We start from the raw sequence: 19,638 nt of genomic DNA, 5'->3' as shown, positions 1-19,638 counted from the left end.
GCATCATCGTATATTCGACATACAATCTTAACTGATCTCTACCAAGGTAGCCACAAATGTAATGCGAAAACTAAACAGGAATTTCGCCTTTTATTTTTCAAAAGAATTTTTTCCTCCATATTTTAATAGCAATTATTACATAGCATATACTTCGAATATTGTACTTGTATGGAACAACATGCATACATGACCTCTGTATGCTTTTAAGCCGTATACATGCTATTGTTCATATAAAACGTTTATGATGTGATAAAATATGCATATACAACCGTCTTGCAGTAAATCCTGCCCTAAAATGATTGTTCCGATTCAATAAAGATAAAGTTGATATTGGTTAACTAACTGTTGTTTTCACAATAACGACAGATAGACCTCTGATAGAGGGATTGAATATGTAACCGTACCTCACAAGTCAACATAGCCATATTTGCCCAGGCACAAAACACATACTCAGCAGAGTGTGTGGACGGATAAACACTTAGCTGAGCGATCCGTTGGGTCCCCATATGACTTTTCAGTTCATTATTACTAAACAAACATTAAAGCCTTGTTTAAGAGCCCATTGTGCAGTGCAGTTCTTGATATTTAACACAAAATTATTCTGCACAGGATGCATATTTTCAGTTGCAGTCCATGCTTACTCTTGGACAAGGAGGAATGGTTAGTTATTCATTGCAAACGATTTATTGTTCAAAAAGGCCAATAAAACACACACACACACACGAAGAACTGCATGTAAATAAAGAAATGTTAAGTGTCATTACCTTAAGCCATGTTTTTGTTTGTATTTATTCTCAGAATCAGAACAAGCTTTATTTTCTAGTATACACATATAAGTATTTGTAATAAAACACTACAAAGAGGGTATATATATATATATATATATATATATATATATATATATATATATATATATATATATATATATATATATATGAGTTTATCAAAGGCAAAAACAATTATTCCCATTTTAGTGGCTGCAAGTGTATAAATGTATAAACGAGGAGTTCACAGATCTGCGTGTCCTATAGAAATATGTACAGCACAACTGAAGGGACATGAACACTCGGCAATGCTCGGCATTCTGTATGTCTTGCTGGAAGTTGGCTTTGCTGAACACAGTAGTGCAGAACAGGGTATAGTAGTTAAGGAATGGGTGTCTTCCAGATAGAGCAGCTGTTTGACTGACTACTGGTTCTAGTTATGATGGCCCTAAAGGTATAGTTTGTCAAAAAGTCAAATTTACACAATTTTTCACTTAACCAATCAGTCAAGATACGTCTGATGTTTCTTTTGTTCATTTTGCACTTGAGCTATGCGGCTAATTTCACAAACAAGCATAACAAGCTATTATCATTTTCGTAAAAGCAAATTCAAATTGTCACTTACCCCATTCATGTCTTAAATAATGTCTCATGTCGCCTGGGCATGACAATGGGGTTTATATGGCTTACCCTGCAATCCTGAAATTAATTTGTTTTAAAAAACAAACTACCCAATATAGCAGCCACCATACATAACCAAAATCACCAAGTTCCTCTGAAGGAAAAATTGTACCAAAAAGTGGGAAACGATGTGCATAATAATGGTTAATTTGGATGCAAAATATCCACGGCATTTTATGAAATAGTTTGATTAAAAATGCGATTACCTCTCTTAACAATGTTGTTTGAGGCGAAAAAAATAATAATATTGGAGCATGTATTCACCAAATACATACAGGCTTTGGGTGAAAAAAAAAAAAGCTTTCTATACCTGCCAGCTACATTACCCTTGTAGTCCCAGCACAAATCTAATAGTGAAAACATCAGACAAACGTGTCTGGGCTGGACATTTGGATTAAGTGGAAAATTGTGTAAATTCAATTTTTTGCTCAACTACTTTGTAAATTAGATTTTTTGTTGCACTATTCCTTAAAGGTCATCTGCAATATGGGATGTTTGTATATCATAAAAAATGTTCTACAGTGGCTTATTTTCAGAACTGGCCACTGGACTTATCAGCATTTTTGGTGGTGCTCTTATCTTCACTGTGTTATTTGCGCATACCTTTAAAACAAAGGACAGTGGTTGCTCAGCTTACTTGATTTTTCAGCAGTGGTTTAATGGTAGAATTTGGATCATGGTGGATTCATCTTTGTAGAAACTGGTAATAGCATCCTTTATGCAGTTGTACTTGGAGGAATATCAGCAAGTGTTAAAGATTATCCAGCCTTCTGATGGCCAATGTATTCTGTGTAGAATACAGAGGATGTGTCAGAGGTAAAAGACATAACGGAATGTTTCATGTGCATATCAATGTCAGATTTGTCGTCTGCCTTTATTCAGGCAATCTGACATTTATTGGAAGATCTGAAAGATAAAATGGGGAAAGGTGAAATAGAGGTGTGTTACCTGTGTAGCAACAGTAAAAGACACCAAAATAACAAAAGAGCCCAAGATTACTGATCATAGTTCAAAATTGCTTAACATAGTGGGGATTAAGAACTGAATACTATGATAACACTGTAGTGCAAAGTGCTACATGTACTGAATACCAGACAAGATGCCAACACTGAAAGAACACAAAACTCAAATCCACGACAGTGTAGAAATCAACTCAAGTTATTAAAAAAAAGAAGAAAAAAAAAAGAGGTCCAAGGACATGCCATTTGTCAATGATTACCAAGAAAATGCTTTTTTTGGGTGATCTGAAAACTGTAAATTAAACCTTACATACTAATTACAAAAGTAGGCTGTCATATTTCTATAGTTTAACATGATCAGTTGTGAGCTTTCTGATTTATGCTATAACGTAGCAATTTGAAAGAAGTATCTTTGTGTCTCTCTATACACACACATCTTAGGCAAATCTAATTTTATTAATAACTACATGAAAGTAAAGACACTTATATAATCTGTTTTTACTTGAGTACTCACTTTGTCCAACTGCAGGCTCCTCAAAGAGCCCTGACTGGTGCTGAACCAAATTTTACTCTTACATCATCCAATATTGTTGAACACTTTATCACTCTTAAACTGATGGGCTGTTAAAAGAATAAAGTCACCATTACAGAAAAAGAAAAAATAACTAATGCTTCCATCATATTACAGAAGCTGTCCAAGCCACAGATGTTATTTTATGCGGACCAGTGCCTTTTTCGGAGTGGAACATCTTAATGGATTAGTAGGAAAAACTTATTAGCCAATAAGATGGGCATTTTCTCTCATGCTGTACAAGAAAAGGTCAAGTCATAAGTCCTGATATAACATGTCTGAAAACAGAGATCTGTTCCATACAGGGAAAATAAAAGTGCTTCTGATGCAATTTACAATCTTAACCGACATTCTGCATCACCTTAATATACCACCGTTAGGCTGTAAATGTATTTGCAATAAAAGCATTTCTTTACAAAAATACTGATGAATTATGTATACTCACCAACTTCATCAAAATCTTCAGGATATTTAGAGTGATCTGATGCTGGGCTGGCAAAAGCTGAACCATCCTCCAAGAAGTACATTTTCTCAGTCTTAACATGATGTGCTATTAAAAAAAAAAAAAAAAGAGAGTCCACTCTGGGCCCCTTAATTATTCAATTATTTTAGAAAACAAAGCAGAGTCTGTGTACTTTTGAAGGTCCCAGTTAACAGCAAATGTGTCTTGTTATTTATGTACAATCAAACCAAAATACCTTAGGTCAGATCATGCAGGGTATTGACTTAACTTATATAAAGATTAAGATTATCCCTAAATTCAACTGGTCACTTATCTGATTTGCTTTGATGACATTATTCACAAACTAACCTATTTGTTTTCATATTTGAAGGATAGTGACCTGATACTTGTCTCCCAGCAGCCTGTTAGTTTGGATAATGTACCATATGCTACTGAAATAGCAACCATCCATACTCACTTAGTTCTTCTGAAGCTCCCTGGTCATCAGACTGTGGTGATGATGGGCTGGTAGGGACTGACCCAACTTTCACTACTTCCACATCATCCATTAAAGTGAAGCTTTTTTCTTCTGGGTTACCCTCATGTACTGTAGAAACAAAAAAAAAGTATCTTTTGGTATCAGACCTTTTGGGGTTTTTTTTTTTTTGTGTGTGTGTAATTATTTTCTATACAATCGCACAACACACACCTCCATGAATCACACGCATGTGTTTCTTCATGGACTGGGAATAAGGGAAGCGCTTGTAGCAGAATGAGCATTGGTAAGGCTTCTCCCCTGAGTGTACACGCTGGTGCTCATTGAGGTGGCCTATCTGCCGAAACTTCTTCTCACACTGAGAGCACTTATAAGGCTTCTCTCCAGTGTGAACTCGCTGATGCACCGCCAGATCCTTCGCTTGGCTGAAACTCTTCCCACACTGACAGCACTGATGTCGACCATCTTCATTGTAAGTGCCCTGGTTACACTGAGTGTTCTGCCGAAGAATTCCTTAAAAAATAGAAAACAAAAGGTGAATGTGTTAGCTCACCATGATAATTAACATTCCCACTCTATTCTTCAATTCAAATTTTAATAGGTCCAAGATGGTTAAAACAAAGAGGGTTAAATTAAACAATTGAAGAGCATCCATTTCCTGGTACAGTTATGATGAGTTGTGTAATATAACTAAAATGTGCACAGCTTCCTGACATTTGGAAAAGCAATCTTAATTCAGAAGTCTGAACACTAACACTAATTTCTTGCCAGTGTGGTCACTCTTGTGGATTTTGTTCGCAACTCAAAAATGAACAACTTGTATATGATTCCCGAGGCTTCCTTGTTTACAACCATTGTTCTCCCACTATACAGCATTTTCAAAAGCCTCTCACCTGAACATGCAGGCGCCCGTGTTTTGAGACATGCCATGACAAAGAGAAGCTCTTCACACACACAGAGTACTGAAACTTTAAGTCTGGAGAACTTTGCTGGTGGTCTTGAGGAGACCGGTTCTTTGAGGTTTTTTTAAACAAGTTTCTTAGATTAAATATGTCAATCGATGCTAATTAGTGCTCAAAAATATCAGGCTGTTCAGTTTCTTTAAACCCCCTCCAATAGAGAGCTGAAGGAAAGCCAGATGTTTTCTTCACATTCATTCATTTTACATTTACAGGATTTGTATGATTATTTGACATGTTTTAAAAGACGCATTAGTCAATGTCCCCCCTTTTTTTTTTTAACAAATTCAAATAAACTGAAATATGTAGAACATCTTAAAACTATATTATATTATTTATGGCATTAGCACATGTGTATTAGGTGCCTGAGAAAACATGTCTGAAAAACTGCATTCCAGGATGGAATCTAGTGTTGCATTTATGGTGACCTCCTTTCAGTCACTTTGAAAAACTCCTCAACGCCTCATTACTTTACCTCCATCTCTGCCTGTCTGGTGAAGAAAACATGACAGAATCTGGTAAGTGTCCGGCACGGCCAGATGCTTGTACAATTGACAAAAAACCATGCAGTGCTGCCAAAAATAAATTTATGACAAGAAACGTAATGAAACAAGAGTTAACACTGGAAGTATTCTCCAAAGTAGAGAAAATTATTACATGCGAAGGGTTGAGCTGGGAGTAGAATTAACAACATTCCTCCTGAACAGGTAGCTATGTAAACACAATCAGAATAATGTGTTAAACTGTCTGAATGACACACATTACATAACAAATCAAGCAAACCTGAGTAAAAATCTTTATGAGAGATATAATTTACACATAATTGCACGATGAGTACTGGTCTAACTAAGGAAGGCACTTCTATGTGGACTGCATTGGATGTGCCATTTGTACCCTCATTAATGAGCACTTAGCTGTTCTGACAGCAAACTGTCTTATACAATGGTTTAAACATAAGAGAGTCATATTTAAACGCATCGTTACCTTTGCGCTCTCTACATTAATGGGTTCTGCTTGTGCTGACACTTCTGCGTATTGTTTAAAATGTACAACATAGTGTGTAAACAAGCACAGAATATGATTTAACTATAGAAATGCAGGAAATGGTTTAAATCCAAAGCAGGTATTGCTGCAGACACCCCCTCTCACCAAATTCTTCCAAAACTCCAGGGTGCTCAGTGAGCTCGAGTGCTGGACTACAGGAACCTGAACAAACTTTAGCTCCTGCTACATCCTCCTCCAAAGGAAAGTACTTCTCTTCAGTTTGTACGTGCCATGCTGTAAAAACAAAGAAAGGTGTTTGAATTTTGAATTTATTTGAACCTATTCATAAAGTCTGTAAAAACTGTTAACAGCCAAAACAGAAATTAAAAACTAATTATTTTACACTGATATCTCTCACAGTTCCCTTTAAGTCACTTTATCATTTGAAGATGTTGCACATAAACCTGAAATATGTACAAAAGTGCAGTTTATTTACATTTATCTAACGTTTTTATCCAAAGCAACTTACAATTATGACTGAATACAACTTCAGCAATTGAGGGTGGCAACTTGGCAGTGGTGGGGCTTGAACCAGCAACCTTCTGATTATAAGTCAAGTACCTTGACCACTGAGCTACCACTGCCTGTATTTTGGTATACAATGATACACTGAAGAAAAAAAAAGCGTTGTTACAATGTGTCGGCAACAATACTAGAGTGTGTCTTTCATATTAGTCACCATCAGGGTTTATGTTCTGTTATAGCTCCTTTCCTACTGACTTATAGAGGATAAATGCTATTGTGGTGTACTGTGACAAGTTTATAGCCTGTTTATAGCAATGATTTTGTGAATTTATATCATGCACCTTGTATGGATTTATGTGTTTGTCTTCTCCTGTATTGTATGTTTATACACTATATTGCCAAAAGTATCTGCTTGTCTGCCTTCGCACGCATATGTATTGAGTGGCATCCCAATCTGAATCCATAGGGTTTAATATGATGTCGGCCCACCCTTTGCAGCTATAACAGCTTCAACTCTTCTGGGAAGGCTTTCCACAAGATTTAGGAGTGTGTTTATGGGAATTTTTGACCATTCATCCAGAAGCGCGTTTGTGAGGTCAGACACAGATGTTGTACGAGAAGGCCTGACTCACAGTCTCCGCTCTAATTCATCCCAAAGGTGTTCTGTCGGGTTGAGGTCAGGACTCTGTGCAGGCTAGTCAAGTTTTTCCACACCAAAGCCGCTCATCCATGTCTTTGTGGATCTTGCTTTGTGCACTGGTGCGCAGTCATGTTGGAACAGGAAGTTCCCAAACTGTTCCCACAAAGTTGGGAGCATGAAGTTTTCCAAAATCTCTTGGTATGCTGAAGCATTAACAGTTCCTTTCACTGGAACTAAGGAGCCGAGGCCAACTCCTGAAAAACAACCCACACCATAATCCCCCCTCCACCAAACTTTACACTTGGCACAATGCTGTCAGACAAGTACCGTTCTCCTGGCAACTGGCAAACCTAGACTTGTCCGTCGGTTTGCCAGACGGAAAAGCGTGATTCGTCACTCCAGAGAACACGTCTCCACTGCTCGAGTCCAGTGCCGGCGTGCTTTACACCACTGCATCCGATGCTTTGCATTGCACTTGGTGACGTAAGGCTTGGATGCAGCTGCTCAGCCATGGAAACCTATTCCATGTAGCGATTGACTCTGCAGAAAGTTGGTGACCTCTGCGTACTCTGCACCTCAGCATCCGCTGACCCCGCTCTGTCATTTTACGTGGCCTCCCACTTTGTGGCTTGTTGCTGTCATTCCCAATTGCTTCCACTTTGTAATAATACCATTGACAGTTGACTGTGGAATATTTAGTATGGAGGAAATTTCATGACTGGACTTGTTGCACAGGTGGCATCCTATCACGGTACCAGGAATTTCCTGAGCTCCTGAGAGCGACCCATTCTTTCACAAATATTTGTAGAAGCAGTCTGCATGCCAAGGTGCTTGGTTTTATACACCTGTGGCCATGGTAGTGATTGGAACACCCAGATTCAATTATTTCGATTGGTGAGTGAATACTTTTGGCAATACAGTGTATGTTGTGCTGTTTTTTGTCCTCTATTTAGGTACTGAAAGTAATTCCCATGGTGTTCCCATGACAACAATTCCCATGCAAAAAGAGGAAAATCAGCAAATTAAGCAAGGAGTTATTTTTCTTAAGGTGCATGACCCTCAATTCCTTTTGTTAGGAGCACAAATTTAAAAAAAAGTAGAACACTGGGGGAGGGGGTGAAAGTGATTATCTTTTTCGGTATAACAAATGAAAACACTGAATACATTTGCAACTAACTGCCTATTTTTGGATGGCTCCAAAAGTCTAAAAATTGAACTGATAAATGTTACACAAAGTAGTCTACTACGGGTAAACCTAGCATTACCTTTACAGCATTTGGCACATGCTCTTTTAAAGAGTGACAAATATTTATCAGTATGACAGTATGTGTGGTCCCCTTGGAAGCAAATCCAATACTTTGGTTTTGTTAGCACTTTGTTATAACTGCTGTATTATGTGAACTACAGGAGAACATTCTTTACCTAGAGTATTGATAAAAGAATGAAAAATTAATCTGCGATTGAAAAGGTGAGCATGATGAGCACTTTGGCTTTATTTGAGTCAGTTTCACTATGATGTTCAACTGGCCAATTGTTTTTTGACACTAGCCCACTTCAATTCTATAACCTACTTTAGCAAATGTTGGCTGGAATCATGTAGTCACAGCATGCTACACAGTGTCTCACAAAAAGAAGCTTGTGGCTAACTGGATAATAAACCAAATGTTTGCATAAAATAGGTAATTATAAACAGGATATTTTATTGGAAATAGTTAAAATGGATCAGAAATGAAAATCCATGTGGAATGGCTGCTACAGCTTTATCAAACTTATGATCCATAAAACAGCTGCAGCAGTGTGCCAGACAGTTAAATAGTAGGATACTACATCTGAAGCCTACATGTACATTAAATCTGAACAGGTCAAAATTAAACAGTCTAAATTTAAGAGCTCATTAAACTATGAAACTGCTACACCATTACTTCAAAATATGTAATCTACAACTTTAAATTCAATGATACTAAAAACGTCTTTTCCATGAAACATTTTAAAACATAAGTCTATAATGAGGATGGTGTCATAGTGGGCTAGCTGCAAGTACTTACTATCAACAGGAAACAAAGATGAGGTTTGGAATGGATGCATTAATGTTGAATATTTGTGCATCATCAATGTGCTGCTCTCGCCAACCCCGTTTTAATTATATTGCAATACACTGTGAATTATATTGCAATACACTACGCTGTTAATACGCTGAACCCTCCTCTGACCTCCACTTTTGCTCTTGACTGTAATCACTCAAATCCTCAAACCAAATGGGGTTTTGCATTATAAACTGCTCTTTATTGCAAGTATATGCCTCATCAACAATGAAAATTGAACATTTCTACTACTACATTCTGTGAAGTTAATGAATGAAGACAAATGTAAAAATGCAACAAGACAAATGTAAAAACACCCCACAAAAAACTAAAATATTACTCACAAAGCTCATCATCAGGTTCACCCAACAAGCTGTTCTCTTCTGATTTAATGTGCTCTGCTGTTACAAAAGAAAACAGAATTAAAGAGTAGTTTGTCACACATACCCCAGTTCAAACAAAACAGTACACTGTCACAATGAGAGTCCAAAGACTGGTGTTTAAGTGTCTGACACTTTTTAAATTCTAAAATGCCTTTCTGAAGCTTTTATTGTGACAGGTTGGCTGTGCTTTGGAGTCCTCTTCTTATTTAAAATACAACCTATACTTCATTTATGAAATGATCAAGGAAAAAACCTGGAAACAAAAACAATTAAATAAAAAGGAAAAGGACCTTTTATTTAAGAACCATCACCCATACTCACAACATTCATCAATAACTTCAGAATATTCAGAGTCTTCTGAGGTTTCCGCCAAACCAACTTTTACTCTCACCACTAATGGCATGCAGCTGTCTTCAGTTTTTATATGTGGAACTGTATAAACAATCAAACAAAATATTCTTCATTAATACTTCATTCAATCACAACATACTACAGCTACAGCAGTAATGACTGCTGAGGGTTCACCAATACACAAAAGCATTCATATAGTGTATTACCATGTAGCTGCAGTCAATATTATGTAACCATTCAATCACTTGGGAGAAAAAAACACCTTCAAAAGATTAATTTGAACCTTCAAAGTCAGTGCAGGCAACTTCAAGAGTACTATGAAGGTAGCTCATCTGCCAGTGTGATTTTCTAGAGGTATAGTCCTACCTCCTATGAATCATCTGATAAGTGGAAAATATTGAGACTAATCTAAGCCAATTTGTCCAATTTATAATTTTTTAAAACTGTGTTACTGAGGTTCACAGTCAATACTGACTTAGTTCTTCTGAAGCTCCCTGGTCATCAGACTGTGGTGATGATGGGCTGGTAGGGACTGAACCAACTTTTACTACTTCCACATCATCCATTAAAGTGAAGCTTCTCTCTTGTGTGTTACCCTGATGTACTGCAAAAGCAAAAAGGAATCTGTCATTATGTAGTCTTGGTACTCAGAATATGTAGCTTTGCCACATTTATTTAACCAAACATGCCACTGTATTATCAGTCAACTAAAGACAACTTGAAACAAATTCACACACATGCACGAACCACAGAACACGGTATAACTGAGCCCACCTCCATGAATCACACGCATGTGTTTCTTCATGGACTGGGAATAAGGGAAGCGCTTGTAGCAGAATGAGCACTGGTAAGGCTTCTCCCCTGAGTGTACACGCTGGTGCTCATTGAGGTGGCCTATCTGCCGAAACTTCTTCTCACACTGAGAGCACTTATAAGGCTTCTCTCCAGTGTGAACTCGCTGATGCACCGCCAGATCCTTCGCTTGGCTGAAACTCTTCCCACACTGACAGCACTGATGTCGACCATCTTCTTTGTAAGTGCCCTGGTTACACTGAGTGGTCTGCCGAAGAATTCCTTAAAAAAAAACACAGAAAAGAAAGTCTTATTAGCTCATCCTGTGAAAATCATTAAAACTGCCACTCCTCTATTCATCGAAAGAATGTAAGAGGGCTAAAAGGAATTAGGTTATTATTTATTTACATTATTTATTTTTTGTTTCAGTAATCAGCATCCAGCCAAGTGATAAGCCCATCTTCACTAAAACTGAACTGGCCAATAAGCTTAAATCAGCTTCAATTTGGTAGGGAAACAAAATAGCTTTAACAAAAGAAATTTTGCAAATTCTATTAAATACCTCTATGTATAATACATATGTTATTATCTATAGTGAATTTTGGTTCAAGAACTAAAAAACCTCTTACCTGAATGAAGTAAAGCTTGATGCTTTTCCAGAGCTGATAAGCAGGTGAAGCGTTTATCACAGTCTGAGCAGTGATACGGCTTCTCACACGTGTGATTACGCTGATGAGCTTTGAAGTTCTGTCTCCAGCGAAAGCTCTCCCCACAATGAGCACAGCAGTAAGGCTTCTCTCCCGTATGCACTCGCTGGTGGATTTCAACCTGCGCACGTCGAGTGAACTTCTTTCCACACTGAGAGCACTCGTGTGGGCTCTTGTCTACATCGACTACCACAGGGTCAGCTTCGTGAGTCTGCATGTGTCTCCTCAGATCACTGGGCCGTCCAAACCCTTTTGAGCATACAGAGCAGTTGTGTTCTCGCACGCCTGTATGAATTCCCAAATGTGCTTTCAGGTCTCCTGATCTATAAAACCTCTTGAAGCACACAAAGCATTCGAAAGCTTTGTCCCCTGTGTGACCTTTCCTATGCACACGCAGAGCAGATCTCTGTCTGAAACATTTGCTACACTCCGAGCACCGGAAAGGCTTCTCTCCTGTGTGGATTCGTTCATGTTGCTCCAATGTCTGACGCCTTGCAAACTTCCTGCCACAATACGAGCATGTGAAGCACTTCTTCTCAGTATTGTCATTTTCTGATGGGGGACAAAAAGGGATCATTTTTAATAACATCACTAACAGACAATCACAAACAAGTTGCAATGTAACAATCAATTCATGACAATAAATACATTACTTTGATGCAATAAATTATTAAGTGAACAACTACTAATGTTTTAAAAAAATGGATTCATGCACACTCTTACACTCATGGCAGTGCTTATGAGTGTACTAAAACCCATCCAAGGGAGGACCAAGAGAGGCAACTGTTCACTTACAATTTAAATAAGGTCCAACCTCGTAGGCTACGTTCACATTACCACATTGTTCAATTCCAATTTTTTGCTCAGAAATGGCATGCATGTGCACACTGGCACTATCTATCTATCTATCTATCTATCTATCTATCTATCTATATATATATATATATATATATATATATATATATAGAGAGAGAGAGAGAGAGAGAGAGAGAGAGCGAGAGTGTTAGACAGATCCCGCACTGTTCTCTGCTATTCATGGGAGCAATGTGTCAACGCTGCCATAATGATCAGGAGAAGCTATGCCTCCTAATGCGTGTCTACCGAGACAGGAGGTCTAATCCATAATTAAAATCACTCGCTGAATTAAAGTTCACTCGCTGAACTTTCAACCAATGTTTCAAGAGATTTGGTTTGCTACAAATGGCAGGAATGTATTTATGGTAATGGCTATTTGGTCAAACTTCTTATTTAGAACATAATTAGTTTCAAAGTATATGAATTTTTCTTATTGCATGTGAAATGGCTACCTTTTTTTTTTAAGAAACGCATTTACATTTTAAGTCACACGTACAAAAAATACACAGAGAATCAGCAGGGTTGTGCAAAGTTACAATGCAAGTTACATATATGTGATAAATGTTAGCTTTGTACATGACTTAGGGGTGTATGTTTATAGAAGAGAGACGAAAAATACAAATTTAGCTTTAATCTCATATAAATGTATAGACAACAGAGTTTTTCTCTAAAAGCATATCAGGCAGGTGCCGGTGGACTGGATGACTCCTGTCATACGCTGCACATGCTCACTGGAGCCTGGACGCAGGAAAGACTAAAAGCCACAAATTCACTTTAGGATATACATGTTCACTCAAAGTCACTGACAGTCTTCTCTAATAACCTTTTAGACAGTAGTAGTATTTATGCAGTGTCAAGTTAATTAAAAGTATCTTAAATGAAAAGATGGTACACCATTTGAAGGTGGCAAACGTTTTATTTACTTAATTGGTTTGAATAGAAATTATGCATTGGACATATCTGATTAGGCGTTTCTATGTGCTACCTAAATCAGGCTGTGATTTGGCAGGCTTATTTTGATTATTAAAAGGTGCATTGTTTAAGAATTAGGGGGAAACTATTGGAAGAAATTAAATATAGTATAAAAAGCCATATTTTCATTAGTGTATAACGTGTGATTACACAGTAATTGTATTTATTAGCTTAAAATGAACCCTTTATATTTACATGGGGAATTGGACCTCTTCTACCGTAGGCCGCAGTGATGGAGGCCACCATGTTTCTGTAGTATCCCAGGATAGACAAACTAATCACAGACTCTAGTTTGTTTGTTTTTTTTACAGGCTCCTTTTGCATTTTTAAGTTGAAGTGGCAGCTTGCATTTAGCAGCGCACAAGTTGGAAGATGTAGAAAAAAGAATCATCAGTGGTTGCTGCCGGTACTAGCCAACCATTTTATGTTGTGAGAGGTTTGAGAACCCAATTTTTGACAAATGGAGAAATATACTTATTACGTAGCACGAAAAAGCAAAGGAAGTTGAACCTTTGTTATCAAAGTAGCAAAAACATTAAGCAAAATAAAATTATATATATATAGAGAGAGAGAGAGAGAGAGAGAGAGAGAGAGAGAGCGAGAGAGAGAGCGAGCGAGAGAGAGAGAGAGAGCGAGAGAGAGAGAGAGCGAGCGAGAGAGCGAGAGAGCGAGCGAGAGAGCGAGAGAGCGAGCGAGAGAGAAAGAGAGAGAGAGAGAGAGAGAGAGCGTGAAAAACATACATCTTGCTAAAGCTCTCACAAACAGTTCAAATAAAGTTTTTTTACCATTACGTTACCCTGCATTAGCATGCAAAGCAGCTAGTTGCCATTAGCAATAACGCAATGTGGAACAAGTTGCAATATCTAATATGGAAGCTACAACCTAGATTTACAGAGTAAATAACTAAATACTATTTCTAAATATCTATCTAAAGTAACCCCATCACTTTAAATATTATGGCTACTACATTGCAGCTGTAAATGGTGATATCATTTTAGAAGTAGCTTGGCACCTAATGCCCACCATAGGTTCTGCTTTCTTTCTGAATTTACTCTCAACCTTGGTTCGTAACGTTGGTGTACTTTTTAACTCCTCATTTTCCTGAGCCCCATGTCAGGTTAAAAACGCATTTCTCCACCTCCATAACACTGCTCGACTTCAGCCCATGCTCGCCAAACAAGATGCTGGCAATGCAGGTTCGCGCTTTCATCCTGTGTTATTGACTGCAGCTCTCTCTTCATTGGCATTCCAAACAAAACCAGCTGCTCACTCCAGCATGTGCCAGCATTCTCTCCCATACTAAAAAGTCGGCCCACATCATTCTAATTCTGGATCAGCTACATTGGTTACCTGTCCCACTACGCATTCAGTTTAGTTTTTCTACTCACATACAAAGCTCTGCATGAACTTTCAACCCTCTACTTAGCTGAACTTTTACACCTATACTGCCCACACCACACACCACACACTTAGGTCCTCTGGTGCTGGTCTTCTCCCAATTCCTAAATTTAGATTTGTCTCTGCACGTGGGAAAGACCTTTCAGTGTCATGGCACTGAAACTATGAAACACTACCACAATCTCTCCATCTAAAGTCACTTTCCTACTTTAAAACTGAACTTAAAACTTTTCCCCTCAGATCTCCCCTGCCCCCTTAAATGTCTGATTAGGTTTCTGTTTGTCCCTATTCTGTTTTTTAATTTGTTGACTGTCGTGTGATGTAGGCTTCATGTATGGAATATGTAGAGCGACCTTGAGTATGAGAAACAAAATTAAACATATTATTATTACTTCTACTACTACTACTTCACGCTTTGAAAGAGTGGTGATATAGTGGTATTCAGTTGGTTGCAATATGCAAACTCACTGCTAGATGCCACTGAATCTTATACACATCCTATTTAGATGAGATATAATGAGATATGAACTCGCTACTTGAGTAATGTTTTTAGTTAAGTTCTAATTTAAATGACTACCCACCTCTGAAAACCACTATTTTTAAATGACTACTTCTGGCTACTGTACCCACCTTTGAACAACTATACATTAATCATGAAACCATCACAAAACATTATACATTAAAATTGTGGGATAAACATTAGAATACATTTGTGTACATACAAATTTTGAAATGTTACAGAAACCTTTAAGCAAATAGAACGTCAGACAGTTTAATTAGAAAACGTTAAATGAAATGACGCAGTTGTAAGCTCAATTAGCTTGATTTACAAATGTGTGTTTTTTTTTAATAATTTAACAAATCAAATTTTATCATCAAGTGTTGTTTTTCAGTAAACATTTCAGAGCAGTGGTGAGACAGCAATCTATACATGTAATAAGACACCAACCAGAGTAGAAGTCAGGCTTCTGCTGCAGTTCCTCTCTTAGTACATTTTTATTTTTTAAATCCTCTAGCAGGGAATTCACTGTCTCCTTATGTCTCCTTTCCCGATCCCTGGCATTTCTTAAGTCCTGCTGCAAATCCTCCACCTTCTCCTGAGTCTCAGTTAACTTTTTTTTTATTTTAACTGGGTCAAGGGCATACTGATGATCCTGAAAAATATTAGTTTTATAATAATTTACATTTGTTCTCCACATTTTATCAATGTCACTATAATATATGCCCAGCATCCTGCAAAGGTGGTTAAAGCAACTGTTGCTCACTGTAACTCACTGAGGTTGACTCTTCTAAGTCCTCTGACAGACGATCGTGAACATCTGGACATTCTGCAGCTCCTTTATGCGATATCCCGATCGGAGTGGGCAGCTGGACATAAAGTAGATTATTTAAGTCAGTGGGTACAATTTTTAATAGTGTATTTTTGTTAGGTTTATTGGGCATTACGTGTGTTAGTGAAAGATTAAGATTGATTAAGACATGACAAATTGTCATTATTTATACAGAAACAATTTCCGACGACACTAACTTTGCAAAGATGGTCAGGAAATGTAAAAACTGACGGGATAACTCCTTCCTTTAAACGAGTTGTCTGTCCAGTCCTGTCAAAGTCTTCTGACTTGAAATGGCAGCTGCAGACGACTGAATAGTCATTTGGCTCAAAGTCTCTTCTCTTCAGGGCTGCAGTCCATGCCTTTCTTTTAACTTTGTCTTTTGGAAACCTACAAACAACACAATCCCATCTGAACAATGCAATGCAGTTCTGAATGATTTTGTAAGCTACAATTAAGGCATAAAGGTTACTGTAGCTATATCAGTTAGTACCACTGAACAGATTTAACAGTATGAAGTATCTAAATAATTTAGGACTACTGAACACACTAACACACAACAATATAGCTTACAAATATCATTTTCAGCATCATTTTTCCTTTACCTGACAAACTAACGTTATCTTATTTTACTGTCGGCACAGTCACTTTATGGTAGCCAATTACTCAGTGTGATATCAAATTCAAAACAATCGTGACAGTACTACACTGTACGAACTTCTCACCTGTGAAATGTTACTCCTAGTTGCTTAGTTCTGGCATTTCTTTCTTTGGAACATCCAAAAGCGGCACAAAAGTCTGGCATGGTTTATTTGACTGGGCCATCCATAGTCAGAAGCCCTGAGCAAGATGGCGGCGGCAGAGATGCATTTACGCGTGCAGACGTCTGAGATTAAAACCGGACACGCCAGGCGCTCGCGTACACTTCGCATTTTGCCATTAGGAACGGCGAACAGCTCCTCAACTTTAAATGCTCGGGACAAGACGACGGTCAAGAGCAGACGGGTAGCGTTTGCCTTTTTCGCAGCTGATGCCAGCGCTGCTACGCTAAGGGGCGTGGGGTCGCGGAAGAGGAGACGGTGCCGGTGCTCGCGGATGACGACGACGACGTTAAAGCGCGTGCGTACGGGAGAAACGCCACTTGAGTTCGGACCGGTCTCGCCGTGAAGCGAATCGGATCCACATCTGATCCAACAAGACCGGGTCCCCGCGTCCGCCTAGCCCTGACCAAAATCGGAGCTGTGTCACATTATGGCAAAAACGGGATCTGAATCACTTCAGTTTAGTAATGTGAACGCATCCGTAGAGTCTAGTTTTCAGTTTAATCTAAGACGTGATCAGCTTCCTCTGTATAGCTACTTGCTTAATATTTTCATTATTTTAATAATATTCAAATATTTAATAATATTTTAAATATTTTAATAGTTTCAATATATTTTAAATGTCTTACCACTTTTGGTGCGCAGGCTAATGTTATTTAATATTTATTTAAAGTGCAAACAGAATTTCCCTAAAGCACCGGTAGGACTTTCCTGTTGCACAAACTTGTCAACGCTTAATACATATTGGAGCGCGCGGTGTGTGTGTGTGGGTGTGTAAGAGAGAGGGGGAATCTTTCACCATCTATACTCACTAATGTCAGGTACTTCGGGATCTTCAAAAGATTCAACTATGTGGCTCGCTGAAGATAAACCAAGCTTTCTCTTCACGACCTCGAAATTACAGTTAGTTTCTCCACTGGCATTTATAGATCGCTGTGAAACCATTTTCCCATCTATTTGACATTTATTAGGTATGGAGCGTTCTCTCTCTGTCCTAGTGATAACCGTCTGCATTATTACTGAAGTGGTGATCAGTACAGAGATCCGTTTGCGTGTGGATAATCTATTTTATCGACCACTGCATGACTGCACTAAGTTGAATGAAAACAATCAACTCCACTATCTAGCGTTAGGTAACCAGCTAGCTTTTGCTAATTTTTCAACACCCTGTCATATAAACAGCAAATTATAAGTCGAGAAGCTGTTGTTTTAACCTGGTCTAAAGTTACTCTGACACAACAGAGTGGTCGTTAACGTTACATATATTCAGCACAAAATGTTCTTTGGGCAATCTACAAAACTAACCTACTTAGCTAAATGAATTCAATCGCAAACACAACCACGTGAAGGCAGCAACAAAAACAACAAAAAATATCTTCAAAATAAAAGCATCTTTGACGCCAATAAAAACTTGCTTCACGCTTAAAAACGATCCAGGCTTCGTCCGAAATCGGTTATGTACCCCCTTTATTTGTAATGGTAGTAAATACTTATTTAGTACTCGGCAAGAGGAGGATGGTCCCCCACATTGAGTCTTAGTTTCTCTCAAGGTTTCTGACTCATGTTCTAGGGAGTTTTTCCTTGCCACTGACTGCCTTGGCTTGATCACTGGGGCCTTGGACTCGGACCTTTATAAAGCTACTTTGTGTCAACATCTGTTGTAAAAATTTACCTCCCTGCTGAAACGTATGAATTGATGATGCGCAGAGATAAATTGAAAATAACATATCACAAAACCAAAATATGTTGCAGTTTTTTTTAAACATTATTGTTACATCACTCTAGTTTGACTAGAATAGCTATTTAGCTATCTTATCTAGTTAACGCCACCTCTTGTCGCCAAAGACGCTCGACGCTCATCGCCTGTAATCGTTTCTGAACCCAAGCTGAACTATGGTTGCCATGATTTTACTGTGCTATAAGCTACTGGAGTCTACAGTGCACAGCTGGAGCATCAAGCAGAAATCTGGAAACAATTTTTTTTTTTTTTTCAACCTATCTCTCAAGATAATTTTGTCCAAACACGATGTTATTGCATTTGTTTGTATTTATTCTAATTTAACTTAAAACATATTGTAACTTATTTTTTAAATTTATATTGTATTTATTCTTATTTATCTTGTTTAGCTAGCTATCCTATTCACTCCGAAGGCTACTCAGCATCAAGTACTAACAGTCACCTTGTGATTAACCAATCCATTTCAAACTGTTATGTCATCCTAATCACACCAGAAATCAGAACAATATTTTGAATTTAATGTTCCTATGTTGTCTGTATACGATGATACATTTAGTTCCATTCACCCCGATTCATTGAGGACTCTCTCGGGGGCGCCCTCTCACGTTGTGCAGTGATCTATGTGATATAATCGATGAATAGGAAGTGGACAGATCACAAACCGGATCTGGTTCAACTTTGTCGTGTCGCCGACTCCACCCACTTCAACATTTGCGCTGCCGCCTTAATAAGTTAAATTCGCTAGCTCTCACTGAAAATGAATGACGCAAAAGATAAATGTAGCATGAAATGAAAAAAAAGGAGCCCACCTGTTTTTGTCCATCACGACCACTGTTAAGAGCTGTATTAGTCATTTTATGATGCTCGCTCTAACATCAAGAACAAAATCATAAAGTTGATCATTTTCAGCTCTGATCAAAACTAAGGTATTCAGTTCAGCAGTAGAACAATACAACTAGCCTGTATCAAAGTAATAGTACAGTTAGAATATTCCCTGCTGGTAATGCACCGACTGTAAAATGACTTTGCTTCCTTGGGTGATTCAAAAATAAAAGATTTTCTCTGAAATGTAAAGTGAGGCAGGGCGGAGAAGTTGGAAATGTACATTTATCTTATAAAGGTATTAACTGCTTGCTTGATTTCATTGACTCCAGCATGAAAGCAGTGCTCATGTCTGGGTAAAAGACT

The 19,638-nt window shown here is 38.0% G+C and overlaps 1 protein-coding gene across 4 annotated transcripts; it reads right to left on the bottom strand.

Moving 5' to 3' along the window:
• Window positions 1-944: 944 nt before the first annotated feature.
• On the bottom strand, window positions 945-18,039 carry LOC113579377 (zinc finger protein 271-like). Of its 4 annotated transcripts, XR_004776587.1 has the most exons (16): window positions 17,525-18,039; window positions 16,617-17,114; window positions 16,089-16,281; window positions 15,836-15,928; window positions 15,510-15,714; window positions 11,258-11,887; window positions 10,611-10,910; window positions 10,312-10,440; window positions 9,807-9,917; window positions 9,447-9,503; window positions 6,022-6,150; window positions 4,127-4,426; window positions 3,896-4,024; window positions 3,421-3,525; window positions 2,919-3,025; window positions 945-2,351 (listed from the first exon to the last, which is right to left on the bottom strand). XR_004776587.1 is itself a non-coding variant. In XM_035530904.1 (14 exons), the coding sequence occupies exons 1-14, from the start codon at window positions 16,694-16,696 to the stop codon at window positions 2,204-2,206; spliced, it is 2,490 nt and encodes an 829-aa protein (XP_035386797.1). In that variant the 5' UTR covers window positions 16,697-16,981; the 3' UTR covers window positions 945-2,203. The 4 variants fall into 4 exon arrangements, 1 of the variants encoding a protein (XP_035386797.1); XR_004776588.1 differs by lacking the exon at window positions 17,525-18,039 and having other exon boundaries at window positions 945-2,232; window positions 16,617-16,981; XM_035530904.1 differs by lacking the exons at window positions 2,919-3,025; window positions 17,525-18,039 and having other exon boundaries at window positions 945-2,232; window positions 16,617-16,981.
• Between the last annotated feature and the right edge of the window lie 1,599 nt (window positions 18,040-19,638).

The sequence above is a fragment of the Electrophorus electricus genome, chromosome 10, assembly GCF_013358815.1.
Source record: "Electrophorus electricus isolate fEleEle1 chromosome 10, fEleEle1.pri, whole genome shotgun sequence".
NCBI classification, from domain to species: Eukaryota; Metazoa; Chordata; class Actinopteri; order Gymnotiformes; family Gymnotidae; genus Electrophorus; species Electrophorus electricus.
This window is presented reverse-complemented; position numbering and strand designations above follow the sequence as displayed.

Coding starts and splice junctions, on each gene's coding strand:
- LOC113579377 (XM_035530904.1), bottom strand. CDS start 16,696: ATGCCAGACTTTTGTGCCGCTTTTGGATGTTCCAAAGAAAGAAATGCC. Junction 4,025..4,126: donor CATGCGTGTGATTCATGGAG/GTGTGTGTTGTG, acceptor TTGTTTCTACAG/TACATGAGGGTAACCCAGAA. Junction 2,233..3,420: donor TGAAGATTTTGATGAAGTTG/GTGAGTATACAT, acceptor TATTCTACACAG/AATACATTGGCCATCAGAAG.